This window comes from Carassius carassius, chromosome 28 (assembly GCF_963082965.1).
Source record: "Carassius carassius chromosome 28, fCarCar2.1, whole genome shotgun sequence".
Lineage (NCBI taxonomy): Eukaryota > Metazoa > Chordata > Actinopteri > Cypriniformes > Cyprinidae > Carassius > Carassius carassius.
In genome coordinates, this window is record NC_081782.1 from 18,420,624 (window position 1) to 18,443,275 (window position 22,652).

Consider the following 22,652-nt stretch of genomic DNA (forward strand, 5'->3'; position numbering starts at 1 on the left):
TACATTTATTTTATTTATTTTTTAAATATTCATTTTTGGGTAAACCATTCCATTCCTTTTTTTAATGCATGGTCTCACATAGTCATGGATTAACTGATTCTGTAGACTTGTGTGAAGAATTTAAAGAATTTAAATGTAGTGTTCCCAACCCTGTAGCTCTCCCAACAGTACACACTTGAGGATGTATTCTTATCTGACACACTCACTTCAGAGTTTAGAGGGTTTCAGACTGATTAGGCGAAACAGATGTGTTTGATTAGGGAGACTCTTGATCCCAAGACCAGGGTTGGGAAACACTGATTTATAAACTGTGATCATTGTTTTGCCCTCACGCATAATAACCCCAAAAATAAACAGCCACAGACATCATTATCAGAGCATTAGCATTGACTATATACTTCCACAGTGGGTCTTCACTTATGTCAGGTAACTGTTTTGATGCTTCAGTCACTTCCTCCTCCGTGGGCTCTGGAGCCTGAGTATCACTTATGCCACAAAACCAGCCAATAATCATCATCATTATGGATCGGTCACCACGTTCAACTATGTCAAAGAGCAAAGAATCAAAATGTGTATCATTACGCACAGAAGTAAGTTTGACCTACACCAGAGGTGTCCAATCCTGCTTCAGAAGGGCCAAAGATTCTGCAAACGTTTCCTCCAACCTGCCCGACACACTTGCCTGGAAGTTTGTATTGATCTTTAATACCTTGATTGGATGATTCAGTTGTTTAATTAGTATTGGTGCTAAACTCTGCATGATGGTGGCCCTCCAGGGGTGGGATTGGACACCCCTGACCTACACATACAAATATACATTTTATCTACAATTCTATTCAAAAACAATCTTACTTTGATCCTCCTCAGTTGCGACCTCTTCCTTTTCATCTGCCTCTCTTCGAGCTTTTCGTCCTCGTTCCTCGTCTTCGCAGTCCAGATCGACCCTTTCTTCTTTAGAATGGCGCAAGGAAAAGACAAGTCGATGGAGCTTGGCAAAGAGAAAAGGTCTAATAAATGTTATAAATACAGAGAAGTATTCTTAAGTAGCTTCAGCAGTAGCTAAAACCTTACATGTTTGTCCTTTATGGGAGGAGTGTTGTAGCTTACAAAGATCACAAGGATAGCAGTGCAGAAGAAGAGCAGCACTGCAAAGTAAAGGTAATGAACTCCACATATAAGTTTTGGGCAGTTGGAGGGAATAAGGCAGGTTCCTGAGCCATATGCAAACTCGGGTACCATACGACACAGACCCATAACCAGTCCTCCAATCAGACCCCAGAAGGCTCCCTAAGGAGCGAAAAGTGAAGATGCAAGCTTTTAGTAAATTTGTGTTGTGATGTGGCATTAAACAAAGACTAAATATGTTTAAAGCAGTTACTTACTGCCTCGTTGACCCTCTTCATAAAAATGGCAAGGAAGAAGACTGCTGCAATAGGCGGAGCTAAGAAACTAGTCACAGATTGAATATAATCAAACAGCTGTCCGCTCTGGGCTGCCTGGACAACTGGGATCCAACAAATGCTAATGACGACAATGCAGAGTATCCACACCCTGTCAAACAAGTTAATACATGTGTTCAAACAATAAAACAGAAATAAATGCAAGTATGATGTGCATTTGGACATTAAGCATGCGTGCTATCTATCTAGCTATATATATATATATATATATAGCCCTTCTTTTTCAGGACCTCTGCAATTCGACTGGGCATGCTCTCAATCAACTTCTGGGCCAAATCCTGACTGATAGCAACCCATTCTTTCATAATCACTTCTTGGAGTTTGTCAGAATTAGTGGGTTTTTGTTTGTCCACCCGCCTCTTGAGGATTGACCACAAGTTCTCAATGGGATTAAGATCTGGGGAGTCTCCAGGCCATGGACCCAAAATTTCAACATTCTGGTCCCCGAGCCACTTAGTTATCACTTTTGCCTTATGGCACGGTGCTCCATTGTGCTGGAAAATGCATTGTTCTTCACCAAACTGTTGTTGGATTGTTGGAAGAAGTTGCTGTTGGAGGGTGTTTTGGTACCATTCTTTATTCATGGCTGTGTTTTTGGGCAGAATTGTGAGTGAGCCCACTCCGTTGGATGAGAAGCAACCCCACACATGAATGGTGTCAGGATGCTTTACTGTTGGCATGACACAGGACTGATGGTAGTGCTCACCTTTTCTTCTCCGGACAAGCCTTTTTCCAGATGCCCCAAACAATCGGCAAGGGGCTTCATCTGAGAATATGACTTTGCCCCAGTCCTCAGCAATCCATACACTTTACTTTCTGCAGAAGATCAATCTGTCCCTGATGTTTTTTTTGGAGAGAAGTGGCTTCTTTGCTGCCCTTCTTGACACCAGGCCATCTTCCAAAAGTCTTCGCCTCACTGTGCGTGCAGATGCGCTCACACCTGCCTGCTGCCATTCCTGAGCAAGCTCTGCACTGGTGGCACTCCGATCCCGCAGCTGAATCCTCTTTAGGAGACGATCCTGGCGCTTGCTGGACTTTCTTGGATGCCCTGAAGCCTTCTTTACAAGAATTGAACCTCTTTCCTTGAAGTTTTTGATGATCCTATAAATTGTTGATTTAGGTGCAATCTTAGTAGCCACAACATCCTTGCCTGTGAAGCCATTTTTATGCAACGCAATGATGGCTGCACGCGTTTCTTTGCAGGTCACCATGGTTAACAATGGAAGAACAATGATTTCAAGCATCACCCTCCTTTTAACATGTCAAGTCTGCCATTCTAACCCAATCAGCCTGACATAATGATCTCCAGCCTTGTGCTCGTCAACATTCTCACCTGAGTTAACAAGAGCTTTAACTGAAATGATCTCAGCAGGTCCTTTAATGACAGCAATGAAATGCAGTGGAAAGGTTTTTTTGGGATTAAGTTAATTTTCATGGCAAAGAAGGACTATGCAATTCATCTGATCACTCTTCATAACATTCTGGAGTATATGCAAATTGCTATTATAAAAACTTAAGCAGCAACTTTTCCCATTTCCAATATTTATGCAATTCTCAAAACTTTTGGCCACGACTGTATATATATATAGCCAGTTGTTTAGAGGGGTCTTATGACGTCAGGACCACTGCTGGCCAAATGGGTGCCCTAAGCAGAATAGTATTGCCCCTCCTTCAAAAGAAAGAATAAATAAATAAATTCTAATATAAGGCCTCAAAATAGAACTTGTATTATTGTATTAAAATTTTAATATTTATAAATTACAATTGTAGCTCTAGACAATTACCTATGGTTATGATTTTATTAATACATTTGTCTGATTGATTTTATAGTCTTAAGCATTCAGAAATCCCACAAAATAAAATTAAGCAGTTTTACTATAATAAAACCATGGATAATTTTGGTACGGGTTGTGATGTCCACATGTTTTTGTTGAAGAAATTAAAGAGGCTGTAGCATTTCTATCGCAAAAAGGTGGCCAAAAATTAAACATAAAGTGGATATTTGAATTAAATGTTTGGTCAATATTAAACAAGTATTTGATCGTCCTGTAAGTGTAACAGCAATTACCAGGCCACTGGTGCACTTCGCAGGCATTTGTAATAATGCAAATTGTTTGTTTTGTATTAACTACATTATATTTTAACAGCATGGTAATAAAACCATATGATTATTGTTAATTTACCAATCATTATTGCCTCATTGTCTTTATATAATACATTTTGGTCACACTTTATTTTAGGGTCCAGTTCTCACTATTAACTAACCATTAACTATGACTTTTGCCTCAATTAACTCCTTATTTGCTGCTTATTAATAGTTTATAAGGTAGTTGTTAAGTTTAGGGTATTGGGTAGGATTATGGATGTCATGCATTATATGTACTTTATAAGCACTAATAAACAGCCAATATGTTAATAATAGACATGCTAATAAGCAACTAGTTATTAGTGTGAATTGGACCCTATACTAAAGTGTTACCTAAATTTTAATTCATGAAAACTAGAATATTAAGTCAAATGCTTGTTGTTGGTAGTGGTGGAATTTTACTAACATCAACAGTCAAAAAAGTTTCACAGGATTATGAACGTAGCTACCTGAAATGCACGGGCTTCATTTTGGGCTTTTTTTAATTTATAATTTTTCTGTGCCGGCTGGCCTGTGCTGATGTCTTTTCCCAGATATAGCCTAGTTGTCCATTAATTATGTTGATAATTTGTATTCAGCCGCAAACCGGAGGTGAGAACGAGAGCGGGCGCAGACTATACTGCAAACTGTGTTCATCATAAAATGCTTTTTTTTAAATTGTATATATATATATATATATATATATATATATATATATATATATACATAATTACTGACTATAATGACTTGTATTATCTTATTATGTGTTGTGTTGCGTTTCATGCCGCGTAAACATAAAACCCATGTCTGTATTTGTGATCGGAGAAACGAAAAACAACTAGTGCTTCTCTACACTGCTCAAAACTAGCGTTTTAATCATCAGTGGCAAATTCTTTTAATATGTAAACGTACTTACAGAATGTGAGTCTGAAGCAACAGACTCTCTTTGCAAAGTTGAAATTGTTCTGTAACAGTGTTATAGATCCAACTTAACCAATGATTTCTAGTTGTGTCCTCCTTTGGAAGGCCAAACATTTTTTTTTTTTTGTGACAACAGCAAGAATAAAAGTTACGCTCTTTTTCTTTGAGTGTACATTTGGGTGATATTATGCAAATCTTCCAACATCGTCAGGTAGTAATGATGGCTCTTAACTTTTATAAAGAATATCTCTTTAGATTTGAGACTTTAGTCTTTGCAACTTTACAGATCTTCTTTATGCATAAATAGCTTGTAACACTCCAAAAAGAAAGGAACAATTTACATCGCATAATATTACCCCTTTCAAAAGTTTAATCTGGATCAGAATTATCTGTATTTGGAAATCCCATGTTTTGGTAACCAGGATCAGGTGATCCATCCTACTTTTTTGCTGGTTCTTCAACCCAACCCAAAGTTTTAAACAATACAAACTGTCGATTTGATCCGATCCAGATCAAAACCAAGATTGGATTTTTTAATCGAATCTGATTTCAGAATTCTTTTTTTTTCTTTTGAACTGCCCATGCTGAAATCCGATCAGATTACTTTTGAACAACTGGCCCGAGGTTATGAGCGATAACAAACCTAATCTCATATAAAAACTGTCAAATTATTTTATGGATTTGTACCATTTGATTTGTATAAAAACATATCTAGGAAAACAGCATGTATGGTCTGTCCCTAAACCCTTCCATCAATGGATTGTAAGCAGATTTTGCTCAATTAAATTTACCACTAATTCACCAAAATGTAAACAGGTTATGAAGTGCCATGAGAGTAACAAAAATAGAACAGTTGCTTGATGCAAGTTATGTATACAAATTCTATTTTCTGAACAATGTTTTTTCACAGTTCCTCAAAAGAATCATTCACTGTATCGTTATAATTAGAACAAGAATTGGTAAATTCAGGAACAGTTTGATGCCATTTGTACTATAAGATAAACAGTATACAGGCAGGCCTTAGCTGTGAACATGCCATATTATTAAAGATATAAATTGAAAGGTTACAAACCTTCCTACAATCATGAGCTCTTTATCTCTAGCTTGAGGCCGAATACGAGTCCAAATGTCCATGGTAAACAAGGTGCTACTGCTGTTGAAGATTGAGGCTAGTGAGCTCATGAGAGCTGCCAACATGACTGCCAGCATTAAACCTCTGAGACCTGATTAGGAATTGATTAAAGGAGAAAGTAAATATAGAGACAATTAATTACATTCATTTGTGTAGGGGATACTATCAGTTTAAAAACACTGGAAAAATAAATCATGTTGTTTACCTGTTGGCATTATAGAAACCACTAATTTGGGGTAGGCAATGTTGGAGCAGCCAACTTCTGTGCCGCACACTTCCTTACAGATGCTTGGCTCCACACAACCTACTTCATCTAAGAATTAAATAAATAAATCATAAATGGTATTCTTTGATAAAGATTGTAATTATAAAGATATTTCATATTAAATATGTTCAAAATAAATTGCATACCAGGGTAAAGCACTCTGCTGATCATGCCTGGAAACACCATGAGGAACATAGGGAGTAGTTTGAGGTACCCACACAATATACATCCGGCCTTTACATGCGTCAGACTACGGGCAGCCAAACAGCGCTGCACAATTACCTGTAGAATACATAATGTCATGTGAACAATTAAGCAAGGATGATGGCAGAGTTATATATAAATATATATAGCACTGTACAGGTGCATCTCAATAGATTAGAATGTTGTGGAAAAGTTCATTTATTTCAGTAATTCAACTCAAATTGTGAAACTTGTGTATTAAATAAATTCAATGCACACAGACTGAAGTAGTTTAAGTCTTTGGTTCTTTTAATTGTGGTGATTTTGGCTCACATTTAACAAAAACCCACCAATTTCAACAAATTAGAATATGGTGACATGCCAGTCAGCTAATCAACTCAAAACACCTGCAAATATTTCCTGAGCCTTCAAAATGGTCTCTCAGTTTGGTTCACTAGGCTACACAATCATGGGGGTGACTGCTGATCTGACAGTTGTCCAGAAGACAATCATTGACACCCTCACAAGGAGGCCACAAACATTCATTGCCAAAGAAGCTGTCTGTTCACAGAGTGCTGTATCCAAGCATGTTAACAGAAAGTTGAGTGGAAGGAAAAAGTGTGGAAGAAAAAGATGCACAACCAACCGAGAGAACAGCAGCCTTATGAGGATTGTCAAGCAAAACCAATTCAAGAATTTGAGGGAACTTCAAAAGGAATGGACTGAGGCTGGGATCAAGGCATACAGACGTGTCAAGGAATTTCCCTAAAGTTGACGTATTCCTCTTGTTAAGCCACCCCTGAACCACAGACAATTTTAGAGACATCTTACCTGGGCTAAGGAGAAGAAGAACTGGACTGTTGCCCAGTGGTCCAAAGTCATCTTTCAGGTGTGAGCAAGTTTTGTATTTCATTTGGAAACCAAGGTCCTAGAGTCTGGAGGAAGGGTGGAGAAGCTCATAGCCCAAGTTGCTTGAAGTCCAGTGTTAAGTTCCCACAGTCTGTGATGATTTGTTGGATGCAATGTCATCTGCTGGTGTTGGTCCATTGTGTTTTTTGAAAACCAAAGTCAATGCACCCGTTTACCAAGAAATTTGGAGCACTTAATGCTTCCTTCTGCTAACCAACTTTTTGAAGATGCTGATTTCATTTTTCAGCAGGATTTGGTACCTGCCCACACTGCCAAAAGCACCAACAGTTGGTTAAATGACCATGGTGTTGGTGTGCTTGACTGGCCAGCAAACTCACCAGACCTGAACCCCATAGAGAATCTATAGGGTATTGTTGAGGAAAATGAAAAACAAGAGACCAAAAGATGCAGATGAGCTGAAGGCCAGTGTCAAAAAAATCTGGGCTTCCATACCACCTCAGCAGTGCCACAAACTGATCTCCTCCATGCCACGCTGAATTGAGGCAGTAATTAAAGCAAAAGGAGCCCCTACCAAGTATTGAATACATGTGCAGTAAATGAACATACTTTCCAGAAGGCCAACAATGCACTAATATTGGTCTTATGAAATATTCTAATTTGTTGAGATAGTGAATTGGTGGGTTTTATAGTCTGTTGGCCTCGTGTCCTCTTTGCTTCGTGGTTTTTCTGTACGTGAGAAAATTGATGTGTGGCGTGAAAGCGTGTGAAAAGAGTCAATTGCGTGTGTCTCACGGTGAATGCTTGAGAATTGGCAGCTCTGGTTGCGTTGGTTGGCGCTAGCTTGGTCAACATCAGCTGTCTGATGTTGACCAATGATGTTGACAGAATGCTGTCTGTCAAATTAATTTAATTCCAATTATGTGTATATACAACTCAATGTAATATGAACAAAACGAATATGAACATATTCACTGGTAAAGGGGAAGGGGAGTAGCTTGAAGATGTCATGTTTCAAAATCACTTGACATCACCCAACGTTCCTCTGGAGGCAAAACGTCCTCTTATAGCAGCGGTTCTCAATTCCAGTCCTCGCGCCCCACTGCTCTGCATATTTTGCACGTTTCTCTTTGTTAACACACCTGATTCAGATAATCAGCTCGTTAGAAATGAACTCCGTGCATGAACTGTTTTTCAAATGTTCATTGCTCCCTACTCTCTGAGGAGGAGAAATCTGTTGAAGTTTACCTCACATCGAAACATTCATTCACTTATTTGTGCTGTGCAGCGTCTTTAAACATGGACAACTGTGACATCATATACCTCTGTAAATCAATACAATTTAAATTCACGTCTTGCACACTTCAATGCACTTTGATTGGAACATATAGCTACGTTCACTTCGAACTGGAATCATGGCTGAATATCCTGTGATGTCCATTTCGCAGGGCACTTATGTTCGAATAGAACAAATGTCTGAAGCTCTAAGAGAAACGTTCAAAATCTGCAGAGCAGTGGGGCGCGAGGTCTGCAATCGAGAACCGCTGTCTTATAGGCTTTGGATATGCTCTAGTGTTGTTGTGAAGGTAGGGGCGGAGCATAGAGACTATGCTGTTTCTCGTTTGTTACTCTAGAGTAGACCAATTCACTTCATTGAGGCATACTGCCCCCATCTGGTATGGAATGTGGAGTATGACTTGATTTTTTTGCCAGATATGACAGATGGCACCTTTAAGGCCACTGTCAAAGAAACTTGGGCTTCCATACCACCTCAGCAGTGCCAAAAACTGATCACCTCCATGCCATGCCAAATTGAGGCAGTAATTAAAGCAAAAGGAGCCCCTACCAAGTATTGATTATATGTACTTTCCAGAAGGCCAACCATTCACTAAAAATGTGAATGTGGTGGGTTTTTGTTAAATATGAGCCAAAATCATCACAATTATAAGAACCAAAGACTTAAACTACTTCAGTCTGTGTGCATTGAATTTATTTATTACACGAGTTTCACAATTTGAGTTGAATTACTGAAATAAATTAACTTTTCCACAACATTCTAATTTATCAAGATGCACCTGTATATAGCAGTATATTCTTAAATGTATACATTGTTTTATATATATATATATATATATATATATATATATATATATATATATTTACATTTACATTTATTCATTTAGCAGACGCTTTTATCCAAAGCGACTTACAGATGAGGACAGTGGAAGCAATCAAAAACAACAAAAAGAGCAATGATATATAAGTGCTATAACAAGTCTTAATTAGGTTAACACAGTAAACCCAGCATGGGATTTTAAATAATATAATATAAAGAAAACAGATAGAATAAAAAAAGAATAGAGCAAGCTAGTGTTAGAGGTCTTTACACATACACACACACACACACACATACAATTGCATAATTAATGAAGAGAAAATAGAATATAAAAAAATTAGAAAGGTAGTTAGATTTTTTTAAAGAATAGAATTAGAATAGTGAGTGTTAAAGTTAGAGGGTCAAATAAAGATGTAAGAGATGTGTTTTATATATATATAGTTCCTTATCCTTAAAATGCCCTGTCCTTACCTGATCAGTACACCAGTACCAGCTACCAATAATTGCAATGCCAAATAACACACCAGGCCATGGCAGGTCCCCAGTCGTGGGATCTCTAAGTAAATGAAAGGCATCCTCACGTGGCGTGTAACATTGCTCAGAAATGTTAAAACCCCTCTGAGATGGCAAAGATAAACTATATTTATCCAGTAAAGCATTGTATCCTCCAACTTCATAGAAGGCTATTAACAAATGGGGGACAACACAAGTAGCAGTTTATTATATAGTAGTTCATTTGTATTGACAAGTTATTTACACAAATATTGGTAAATTTTTGTTTCTTTTGTTAATGTAAAAAAAAAAAAAAAAAAAAATTAGAAAACTTTTGCACATTCATTATGTGCAGTATGATTTTGAGACAAAAGTCTGACCACATTCTCCAGGTGTACTGTCAGTTGTGTCTGCTGGCCTATCCAAATAAATGACTTATTTCATACCCTTTACCTAGTTCATAAGTGTGGACTGAATACAGATGCAATATATGCAAAATATTTAACCTTTAGGTGAACAGTCATTACTTTTCAACCTAAAACACAGTGCAATGCAGAATTAAAAATAAGGATAAAACATGTAAAAAACAAAAATGTAAAAAACAAAACAAAAAAAGAGTCATTATTATGTTTAATACTACTAACTAAAACAATTTATTTTAGTTTTTAATCATAGATGATTAGTTCTTAAACTTAGCTGATAGTTAACTTGGTAAAATAAACAAGAAGCGCATCATTAAACTGTGAATAATGATAAGACAATAAATTTGGATAAGCATTTGGTACATACAGAATCCCATGAGGACGAAGGCTCCAGCAATGATTACAAAGGTTTGGACAGTGTCTGTATACATCAATGCAGCCAGTCCTCCTACAGAGACATTGCATGTCAAATTTTAATGCATTAAAATATTATTTGTTTCAAAAGGCTATTTAATATCTATAATATATTGTCTGTCCAAAGCTGATTGTTTTCTAATGATTATAAGCATTCATATAGCTCAAACAATAGAATAATGTCACGGTCATGGGTTTGTTTCCCAAGAAATGCATGATCTGACGAAATCTTTGTCTTCAATATTTAAATCTTTAAAGTTTCTTTATATGAAAACGTCTGCCAAAGGATGAAAAATGTAGAGGGGAATGAGACTGATCAGTAGCTGATTTTACCTGTGACTGTATAGAGTGCTGTAATGCAGAGCAGGGCAATCACTGCAACATAGATATTCCAGCCAAGAGCCTGCTGTATAAAAACTGCTCCTGAGAACATGTCAACCTTTGTTCAGTGAGAGATTCATAGAGGGAGTGAATTGGTGCCCTTTTTTGCATGTAGCATTATGATTATTTAGTGTTTTATATTATCAAGACGTGTTTATACTTACGGAAATCTTTGTGAAGATATAAAGGAACAGTGAAATGACAGAGAGATACAAGCTAATTCTAGTTCCTCCAAATCTTTTCTTGAGGTACCGAGGCATCGTAATCACCTTTTGTAAAAAAAAAAAAAAAAAAAAAAAAAATTCACTCATATCATTCAAATGAAATTTTTTTTTATCTAAAATATCACCGTAAAAAAAAAAAAAAAAATCAACATACCCCTGCAGTTAAATAAACAGGGACAAACACCCAGCCCAGCAACAAAACAATAAATAATGCCTGTGGAACAGAAATGTTTGAAATTAATATTGGAATCACAATCTGATCTGAACTTTACCAATGACAAAACACAATATTTATTTCTCTCTCTCTCTCTCTCTATATATATATAATAGAGCTTACATTCCATTCGAAACCGCCGACAGCTATTCCACTTGCAGCTGCTGTTCCTGCAAGACCAACAAAATGACCACTTCCAATGTTGCTCGCGAAAAGAGAAGTTCCCACCTGTGTGTGTGGTGTGAGATAAATACATACATAGAAGTAGAAAGCTTTAAAAATAAGCATTGAAATCTTTAGATAGAGTCACAACTTTTATTTTCATGTAAATAGTGACAAAGAAGAGTGACAACATTTAAAAACTACAAATCTGTAAAAAAAATAAAAAAAATAATGTTTTTAATTAAACTTATCAGTGTTGTGGGTACCGCATTACAAGTAACGCGAGTTACATAATCAGATAACTTTTTTCAAGTAACTAGTAAAGTAACGCATTACTTTTTCATTTACAAGAAAATATCTGAGTTACTTTTTCCAAAAAGTAACGCCAGTTACTTTGTTTTTCTCATTTATTGACTAACAAGTCCCCTGTCCCCATATTGGGAGAAATCGGAAGTACAGAGGCACTGTCTGAACATGATGTAGTTCTAGACTAAATGTGAACATGCTTTAATTCATCCCACTTGAAAAAAACAAACAAACAAAAAACAGATTTAGTATTCATCAAAATGAATTAAAACAGTGTAATGCAAACTCAGAATATGACAAAAACATGCAATAATTAAATATGTTAAATAAAACAAATGTATTTAATCCCATTTTATTAACTAATGTCTTTGTGGCTGACCTTTGATGATCCAGTTCAACCATATTAATTAGCAAAAATGACTTTAGATAAACTAACAATTGTGCTTCAATTTATTTTATTGCTTAAGAGTTCTCCTGTGTTCTACTGTAAATACGTGAATTTACTTTTCTTTCAGCTTGAGGTTTATTCATTACAGTTTTTGGTATGAAAGGGCTTTTATATTTAATATAAAAAGAAGTTCTTATATTAAAAACAATCAAGCCCTGCTATATTTAAAAAGTACGCAAAAGTAACGAAACATAACTTTCCATAAAAAGTAACTAAGTAACGTAATTAGTTTCTTTTTTTAGGGAGTATCGCAATACTGTAGATGCATTACTTTTAAAAGTAACTTTCCCCAACATTGCTTATAATTATTAAATTTTATATTTAATACTCACAGGCCACCATACCATGGTCCGACCTGCAAGAAAGTAGCCGCCTACTGTGCCACGATTAGTCCTAAATGTAGACTGAGATAAAAAAAGAGAATTTTTTTTTACTACATTATACACAAATTAAAAATGTAGTTCTTTTAACAGACATATCAATTTTTTTTAAATGTTAAAACACACAAGAACAAACTTTTACTAACCCAAATTCCTACTGCAATAACCACCATAAAGTAGCCAACGATTACACTGATGTCAGCTGGATTGTTGATGGTTATGTGTTTCGCTGTAGTGTTTTCCATTTTTGAAGTCAGACAGACACGATGCTGGTATCATTTATGAGATGACAATACCTGAAGCATCCAACGGATAAGGCACTTGAGGAGGAAAACATTTCTTTATACAGGATTTGAGGGTAAAATCCATGATCTTTGCCCACATGGCAAAAAAGCTGATGAAGGAATATTATTAACAATAATTAACTTATTACTAGCCACTCAGAAAAGACTTTAAATGCTAAACTTACACCTTAACTAATGCTGTGGTACTTCTAGTAGAAAACAAAACAGTATAGTGCTTAAATTTTAAAACCTTAAAGCATTTTATGATTTAAAAAAAAAAGCAAATGAAAAAGTATTACATATTTTTCAAAAGAAGAGAAAGAAATACCCTTGAGCACTGTTCAAAATGTCATCATAAAAAAAATTGCAATTAATTAAAGAATTTTTATTAATAACATCATGTAATTGTGTTTATTTCTTATGTATTAAAATATACTTATAAAACTCTTGACTTTTGCCTTATTACAGTATTATACAAGCATAATTAGAGTAACTGGCTAAATTATGTCATAAAACATTATTTTGCAGTTTTTCTTTATGCTGATATAAGCAGAATAGCATTTTCTTTTTATAAATGAACATATCTGTTTCTCACCAACTCCTAAAATTATGTTCCCAACAGTACAGTTCTAACCACATTTGGAAATAACTAATGCGGGGGGGGGGGGGGGGGGGGGGGTACTCTTTAATGGATGATCAGCTTGTGAATGCATCAGCTCTGTCACTAAGGTCTGGTTAATAATCCTGTACTTTGGTGTGTGACAATATAACTATTTCACTGCTTTTCAAATGCAACAACAACTCGCTTATATTTGCAGGACAAGCAACAAAGAAACTTCTGTTCAATTTATTTAATGTAAACCAGAGCACAGACTTTTCATTCAGAGAATGTTCAATATTTGACAGTTGTAGGTCTTTAAAAACAAACAGACCTGTTTAACATCAAATGAAAATACAGTCCTTTTGTCTCTGCGAAAATGTTACTGTAAGACAAAATTACAATAACTGAAACAAAATGAAAACAATCATACAAAAAGCAGTCATTTGGTTTCTATTGCGAGTCTATGCTTTAAAACATTTCCGATGACCAGCTAAACCCAAAAAGATGGCATTAAAGCACAACAGATAAGTATACTGATCCACTTTATTGAGGGCAAGCTGAAGTCCATTACAACAATATTCACAAATTCAAGTGGACCCCACAAAATTCACACAAGATACTTAAGGACTATAACATGGATTATGCTGATGTTAAGACTCATGTTTTGTTGAATTATTGTTCAATGTTAGTTCAGTAATGTGAGTTTAAAAGACAGAAATTTCAGAAAGAGAAAGTGTGTCTCTTTATTTCATTTGATATGTAAAAAAAAAAAAACCTTGAGATTCTGGTATCAAATAAGCATGACTTCGGGACAGTTATAGTAAATGCATTTGTGATTTACGGGTCATTTAAAATACAGTAGGGGTGCAACATTATATCTGAATAGCCACTATGAATTAGAATTACATAATGTTGTTCATCAGCGGATATCATCTGGGTCTATGTTATCACATTAGTGATTGCATTAGACAAAACAATATAACAAAAAAACAATTTGCAACATACATTCAAATAATAATAATAATAAAAAAAATAGAAATGGAAATTGTAGTCCATGGGAAATCTGCTCCTTTATTAAATGTAATAAAATGCGCGTGGTTTCGAATGTGCACGCTTTAACACTCTTAACAGACTTCATGTGTGCTAGCAATCATCTGCAAGATCAAATTTCAGACTGGCTTGAGCAACATGATTTTTTTCTTATTCTCCAAGCATTTATTTAATCTCATATCTTCTGAATACACATCTTACAATTTCATCTGTAAATGTATTTCCACTGTAGTTACGCATAACCAAATAATAATACAAAAAAATAATCCACCTCAAATTAATTGTATACATTTATTAAGCACATTATGCAAATTTCATTCACATGACGGTTTTTCCATCCAGCATTTTATTTTATTATATTTTCATGCAAATTTTGGGATACAGTATAGAAATGCTAGTTGGCCAAAAACCTGGATGAATCAAATGATGTTGCTTAATAGCAGTTGAACATAAGTGTAATTTGAAACCACTGTCATCATTCAAAAAATGTAATAAAAAAATCTATTAAATGATAAAGATTGGAAGCTTCAATTTGAAGAGATCCAATATTAAGCTATGACTTTATATACCGCTGTTATGGTAGAAATCTAGATGTTCTAATGTGTGTAAAACTATATTCAGCATCAAAGCAATAACTGTAACCAAAAAGGTTCAATGATTTTTTCCTCATTGAGTCAAGCTTGTGTTTAACTTGTTTTTGCTGTGATTTGAACAGTTTTATTATTTAACAGGATGATAACATTTCTAAGATCAAATTTGGGAATAAAAACATTCTGAAATCATATCCAAATGTTATGTATATTTTCTGTCAATACTTCGTAAACAAAAACTGCAGAAATTAAATAATGAATTTCAAACCATCTAGACATCAACCAAGAGTAATTACGTAAAAGTAGGGGTACATGAATGGTTCCAAAATGCCCATAAGTCTAACTGAAAAAAAATTATAATAATAATTTCACACTTCCTGATTTGTCCTGTCAATCCGCATGATTCTGCATGACCGTGTCGGTCGTTTCTCTTTTCCCCGTTTCTGTTGGGCAGCACGAAGACGTGCTAAAATGTGTTTTTTTGGGAACTTCAGTGTGGTACATCCAAACTGGCTAACTCCTCCTGTTTCCCCTGGTAATTTCTCCCGCCTTTGGACCCAGCTTCGCCAGCCAGGTTTCCAGCAGTAGACGCTATCATAAAATCTCGATCCATTCTCACCGCCCAACACATATATCCTGCGTTTCCATCTAGCCACACCTCCAGCTGCAATCCGCCTTGGCAGGCCAGGAAAAACCACCGGACTAGGCGCACGGTCACTACCACCACCCCCTCGCTCTACTGCAACAGCCACCTCCCGTTCTACTCCTGATCCTCTTCCTTCTCGGAAGAACAACACACGTCCTGTGGCATCTAGTGGTTCAGCCTGGGTGTAGTTGCCATTGAGGAACTTGGCGGCATCACGCAAGTAACCACCAATTGCACAAACGCCGCCACGTACTGCCACGCCTCCAGCCAGGCAGGTGGCGCCAGAGTCTAGGGCGACGCGGCTCCAGGTATTTGTAACTGTGTGGTATATAAGCACGCCAGCATGCACCACAGCCCTGCTCTGCTCCAGTGTGGTACCACCAAGCAAGTAGAGACGACAGCGGAGGGCAGCGCAAGCAAAAGAACGCAATGGCAATGGTAAACGAGGTCCTGATCCCCAGGTCAGTGTGTTAAGGTCAAATTTTTCAGATGTGTCCAGAAAGGCTGCTCTGTTACAGCCACCAAGAGCGTATAAAAAACCTCCGCAACCAAGAAGACCTAACATTGCACGTGGTTCAGCCATCAATGGCTGTTCAATCCAGCGGTTTAGCACGACATCGTACTCATGAAGTGCTGAGGAGACCTCGGAACTCCGCAGGATGCCTCCCGCCACAAACAGTCGACCTCCAACAGCAGTACAGCCGGGACAAAGCAACGAGCCCAAGGCTGCCAGCTTCTCCCACTTTCCTGTACGAGGGTCGAAGCAATCCACTGTGAAGTCCCTTTCCTGTAAAGACTCATTCTCTCTTGGCTTAAGGTCTACACAGACTATTTTCTTCTCATACATGCCTTCTCGAGGCCTCAATGGTCCTCCCATGCCCTCTGTACTGGCTCGAAGTCCAAGTTCTTGGTTCATTCGGTGGCTCTCTTCAGGGCCAAAAAGACCGCGGCGTAAATGGCGTAACAAATTGGGCATGTGACTGTAGCGATCAGCTGGCTGGTTTTCTGCCCAGCGCCTTGCTGCATCATATACTTCAGTCTCAGACTCCACACCCAATCGATCCGACTCCAACAAGCTGCCAAGAGTTCCTGGGTCCAACAGGAGGAAATCTCGCTGCCGGGCTACTCGAGGGAAATGCTGGCCCACCAGTCTCAAAGAAGCCCGAAGAAGCAGCTGGTCATGATGTGAACGAGCCAGAGAGTACATGCCCAGGCAATTCTCCACAGACAGGTGTTCAAAAAGGAATCTAACAAACAGGAAAATAAAATGTGAGCATCAGCAAGACAAGATACAAAGTAGAACAATTACAATAGGATCACATCTACATTTTACCTAGAGCAAAGGTCCTGCAAGGGCATCACTTGAAGACGATTGGCTGCTACAAACAAGTCCTCTGCTGTGTCAAGACTAAGACCTGCTTCTCCTGTATAAACAAAGTGGATAACTGTCTCCATAACAGAAGGTGTCACCTCCTCCAGTCGGATCTCAGTAAGACGAGACTCTACGAGAGGGCTGGTAAACATGGCACGGAAATATGGACTGACTGCTGCTAAAAGAACCCTGAAAAAAGAAAAACAGCAGACGTCAAAACAGAACAGTTTTTTTAATGTTAAGTGAAAACATGTCTTTTATGTTCACCTAAGCTGCATTTATTTTAAAGCCCTGCATTTCAGCCCGAGCCCGACGGGCCCCGACTTATTTATGCCCCTAAGGCCGGGCTTCGGGACAATTTTCACGTTATAGCTCACATGCGGGCCGGGCCTTGGGCCTTTTTTGGGTTATCCTTCTATTTATATTTTTAGACATTAATAAAAAAAAATGAGAAGTTGACCTCGACGATAGAAAAACAAATATATACATTTCATAACCTCATAACTTTGATAATCTGATAATTCAACCCGTTATAATTATACTGACATGACAGTCTCACGCACGCACGCTTTTCCGTCAGCGCGACCCACGATTATACTTCACTTATATCCACTTATTGCAGTAGTAGCTATTATAGGCTTCTAAATTAATGTATTAATCATAGCCTAGTTGTCCAACTAATAATTATAAAATGATGATTCATGCAGCGGCGAGCATTTCTGTGTCTGCACCTGTTGTTGCGGGCCACGCAGGAAAGAAGAGAGCGCTGGCCGAGTTTGAAAACATTGTGGAGCAGGACGAGGATGACGACGATGAAGTACAGCAATACATGCGCCTCAATCACAGCATGGAAGGTGATGGACGAGATGTGCTGCTATGGTGGAAACAGCACGAGACCCTGCTACCTCAACTGTCAAGACTGGCACGCTCTGTGCTTAGTGTCCCGCCAGCAGCAGCAGCGAACGTGTCTTCAGCGCAGCGGGAAGAGTGATAGAAGAGAGGAGGACTGGGTTAAAACCTTCCACTCTGGATGCTATTCTTTTTCTCCACGATGCTCTGTAAGAGACTGTTCTAACTTTTCATTTGATTGGACTTTATTTTCGTTTAACTGTTGGAAACTAATGGAAAAAAGAATGGACATGTTCTGTGGTGCATTTTTGAGGTAAGATAACCTGCAAATTTGTTTTTAATTAATTTAATTTGTTTAGATTGTAGGCTATTTCTCATTTTGTTTGATTAACGTAAATCTTCATTTAAAAAAAAATGCTCCAAACATTTTTGTAAATTAACTTGATAAAGAAATGAAAAGAAACATAACACAAAACTGACCCCTTTTTAATTGTTGCAAATAGGGCAGGCTTCTGCTGTGTAATAAAATAAATAAATAAAATAATAAATAAATAAAAACACGGGCTCGTGTCGGACTCGGGCTGATAATTCTGATGAGCTGTCGGACACAGGTCGGGCTAGGGCCTGAGCGTTTTGGGCCAGGGCCGGGCTCGGGCCTAGATTTGAGGCCCGTGCAGGGCTCTAATTTATTTGAATAAAAATACAGTAAAAACTTTATTTTTTGTGATATTTAAATAATTTTTTATCTACTGATTTGCTGCTGAAGAAACACTTCTATATTATAAATGTTAAAAACAATTTTGCTGCTTTTTTGATAGATAGAAAATTCTAAAGAAAAATTTATTTAAAATAAAAGTCTTTTGTAACATCATAAATGTCTTTTCTGTCACTTTTGATAAATTGAATGCATCCTTGCTGAATAAAAGCAATTTGTTAAAAAAACATCTTACAGACTGAATGGTACTGTATATCATTCATTATACTGAAATACATATAATTATAATCTTCATCATTATTTAATATTCATTATGCAGTTTAATAGCTGGGGACATTAGACTGTATGCCATTTTTTTAATTATTCATGTTCTGAATCTTTTTTTTTACATTCAATATTACAACCAGATAACCTTCAAAGCGGAAACCATAAAACCTACCTGTGACACATAAACTTTTTTCCCTCCACCACAAGAGTGACATCACACAACTGCTGAGCATCAAGCAGCTGTTTTAACCCTAAATGAGAATGCAAAGAGAAAAAACTAAGTTGATAAAAAGGTGGCTAAATGATTCATCTATGTTCTAATCACAGTTACATTTAAATTTAGCAAATGCTTTTATCCAATGGAAGCAATCAAAATCAACAAAAGAATAAGTTTTATGACAAGTCTCAGTTAGCCTAATGCAGTACACGTAGCAAGGTGTTTTTTTATTATATAAATAAAAAGAAAATGCATAGAATAGAAAAAGAATAGAGCAGGCTAGTGTTAGAAACCTTCTTTTAGCTTTTTGTTACTTGTATAATAAATAAAAAGAAAACAATACAAATAGAATACAAAAAGAATAGAGAAGCTAGTTAGTTTTTTTAAAGAAGAAAATTAGAATAGAGAGTGCCAGTGATAGAGGGTCAAATAAAGATGGAAGAGATGTGTTTTTAGTCGATTCTTGAAGATGGCTAAGGACTAAGGCTGCTCGAATCGACTTGGGCAGGTCATTCCACCAGGAGGAAACATGTAATGTAAAAGTGAATTTGTGCCTCTTTGGGATGGCACAATAAAGCGATGTTCACTTGCAGAACACAAGCTTCTAGAGGGCACTTAAGTCTGAAGTAATGAATTTAGGTAAAGGGGTGCAGAGCCAGCGGTGGTTTTGTAGGCAAACATCACTGCCTTGAATTTTATGTGAGCAGCTATCGTTGGATCATCAGGATGGAATGAGAGGTAGAGCTGAGTATCATCAGCATATCAGTGATATAAAAAGCTATGTTTCTGAATGCCATGTAGACAGAGAAGAAAGGTGGTCCAATCACTGAGCCCTGAGGCATCCCAGTAGTTAGATGTTGCAACTTGGACACCTCACCCTTCACCTCATGACTGTTACATAGCCATATTTGATACATGTAATGTTGTTTCATTGTTTTTGAAGTACTGAAAAGTTTTTGTTTACTTATTATCACATAACTGGATCTGTAGGGTTTAAAGGGAACTAAATAAAATGCAGTGCAATTCTAATCTGATTATTTTTCTATTATAATTTAAATTACAACTTTATTTAAATAGTGACAAAATATTACAGTTTTCTTCATTTTACATTTGAGCTTTTTTCTTTTCTTTTTTTACAAACCTAAAACCTTATTTTAAGGTTAAAATTAATTGTATGGACCCCAAAGCATTTACTGATGTTTTGCTATTATTTGGGACATATAAAGAGCAATAAATCGGGTTTAGACTGAAGAATGAGCTGTACAGATTGTTATGAGACAATTAAAATGAAATAAGAAATTACATTACACAACCCAGAATTCCATTATCCAACAATGATCAAAACTAAAACCATTGTCTTACCCTGAGTTACATATTCCCCCAAGGGAGTAGAGTAGTCATCAGGAAAATCCTCTTCCTCTGAGTCACTATCCGAGAGAGGCTCTCCACCACCTCTATCTGCATCCTGCCATGGCTGTGGTCGCCAGGTAACTGCACCACCTCTGACAGAATTCATCTGTGGCAAGTTAATTTAAAAATACATTGTTTATAACATGTCATTTATAAAATGCTCATATAGTGACAGTATAATGCTGTGATCACATTTATAGTTTGTAGGGCTGAACTGAACATACATACACACATATTGTGTGGAAATTCACCTGTTGAATTAAAGTCCGGCCACTCAAAGGCAAAATGATCAATTCAAAGTATTTGACTGAAAACTGCAATCCAGGGCAGTCTCTCTGACTGAAACATACATCTGAGAGCTACAAAATGACTAAGCAAAACAGAGTAAAGCAACACAAAATAATTTATCATTGATGACTAGATAATCAAATGAACAGTTTACAATTTACACATGTAAACTGTTTTAATTCATTTGAAACATTTCATTTGACTTCCTAGACCTTTTCCAGGCCTACTGACCTTGACCACAGAAAGGGGCATTATTCACAAGTTTTTTTCTTACAATATTCATAGGCTAAATTTGAAACATTAGAGTGAGATAAAAATAACAAAAAGGCAACATAGCTTATACTTCTGTGTGACAGAAAGAGAAGGCCAGTATTCAGCATGTTTTCTGAGGCCTTGTATGTGAGTGCCTCGGATAGCTTACATCTAACCCAGTCTAACCCTTACATGTATGGCATAACCTCAGTTGTTACTTTTCATAAAAAACACCATATATTAATGAACAATAAAGGTAGAAAACCTATTTTAGTACATATAAATAAAATACAGAATACACACATGCATACATATAGCTATGTAAAAGAACAACTAGTATATTTCAGGATTTCAAAGATATTTAAGGAACTCTCTGTATAAGCAGTAACGTTGATTGAACACACATAGAAACAATAATATTTCCTTTTAAAATATGCTCACTCCAGACATTTCCGAGACTTCCTCATGAGGTTTATGGACAGGGAATATTTTTATTATTTAACAGTTCCCTGCTATATCCAGGTTTCTTACCTCATCAAAACATTTCCCAAAAGCCATTTGTTGATCAGAATATTAGTAATGGGATTGCCAAAGTAACCCGATTCTTCATGCACCCTATGAATATAAATATTAATACTACACTGCAAAACGAAATTTGCCTTCCACCCAAATACAATAACAGCTGAACAGAGCATAAAACTCTTGCCCAATAAAATCGTTTAATTTCTTCTTTTTTAAATATTACCATGAGCGGTGAAGCTTTCTATCAGAGAGTGTGAGAGTTGACCCCAGCGGTACAGATCTGGGTGATATATGCTCTCTTAATTCTTGGGATGTCTTGAGTTCGATTTTGTGTATCAAGAATTTCAGGGCGCCGCGATGAAACAGACGGCCCGTTTACAACGCCTTGACCTTCCTGGGTAGTTTCAGCGCAAATTGATCGGCTCATTACGGTGTGTTGTCCATCCTTAGCATATGAGCACAAAAATATACACGAGCGCCTGATACATCCACACTGTCGAGCACGGCTCCATGCAGACTATTAGGGGCTGGTAATCCGGACTGGCCAAGAGAATACGCAGTCCTGGGGGAAACAAGTGATTGTTTGATCAGTAATGTCAACTATTGCTCACAAGTGCCAATATTGCTCCATGATTGGAGGCGAAACAAGCTGAGGGGTTCTCTGTCACTTGCTGGAACAACACACTAAACTTCCGCTTTGCTCATTGACCAATTTACCGGATGTGACGGATATTTACTTCCGTTTCCGAGAACTTTGAATTTGTGACTCCCAAAGCCGGAGAAATTAATTTCAATTAATTCATTAATAAACTGATTATATCCATGCAGTGAAATCTTACGACGAAGATTTGACTTGACCAAATAAATACGTGAATGGGTATTTAGTGATAATACTGAAATTACTGATAATGTATTTTGTATGTATGTTTGATATTTACGAAGTTTCCTCACCTTAAGATGTTTTGTTCAAAGGACATTGTTAATGGACGTGTTGTGTGCAATAATAAAAAAAGATGTCTTTGTAGTAAATAATATCCTTATTCTGAGAGTGAAACCTAGGATTTGTGTATTTCACAA

At 36.8% G+C, this 22,652-nt stretch overlaps 2 protein-coding genes across 2 annotated transcripts; both read right to left on the reverse strand.

Annotated features, from left to right (window-relative positions):
• Positions 1–107: 107 nt before the first annotated feature.
• slc5a2 (solute carrier family 5 member 2) lies at positions 108–12,796 on the reverse strand. Its single transcript, XM_059514746.1, has 15 exons — positions 12,659–12,796; positions 12,465–12,536; positions 11,340–11,444; positions 11,157–11,216; positions 10,943–11,047; positions 10,731–10,836; positions 10,351–10,431; positions 9,541–9,752; positions 6,050–6,185; positions 5,844–5,951; positions 5,579–5,729; positions 1,383–1,551; positions 1,072–1,287; positions 853–988; positions 108–543 (listed from the first exon to the last, which is right to left on the reverse strand). Exons 1-15 carry the CDS (start codon positions 12,755–12,757, stop codon positions 329–331), a joined length of 1,971 nt encoding a protein of 656 aa, XP_059370729.1. The 5' UTR covers positions 12,758–12,796; the 3' UTR covers positions 108–328.
• Positions 12,797–15,320: 2,524 nt separating this feature from the next.
• Positions 15,321–22,309, reverse strand: LOC132108161 (kelch-like protein 17). Its single transcript, XM_059514747.1, has 5 exons — positions 21,799–22,309; positions 20,466–20,619; positions 19,059–19,137; positions 17,017–17,244; positions 15,321–16,930 (listed from the first exon to the last, which is right to left on the reverse strand). The coding sequence occupies exons 1-5, from the start codon at positions 21,799–21,801 to the stop codon at positions 15,406–15,408; spliced, it is 1,989 nt and encodes a 662-aa protein (XP_059370730.1). The 5' UTR covers positions 21,802–22,309; the 3' UTR covers positions 15,321–15,405.
• Between the last annotated feature and the right edge of the window lie 343 nt (positions 22,310–22,652).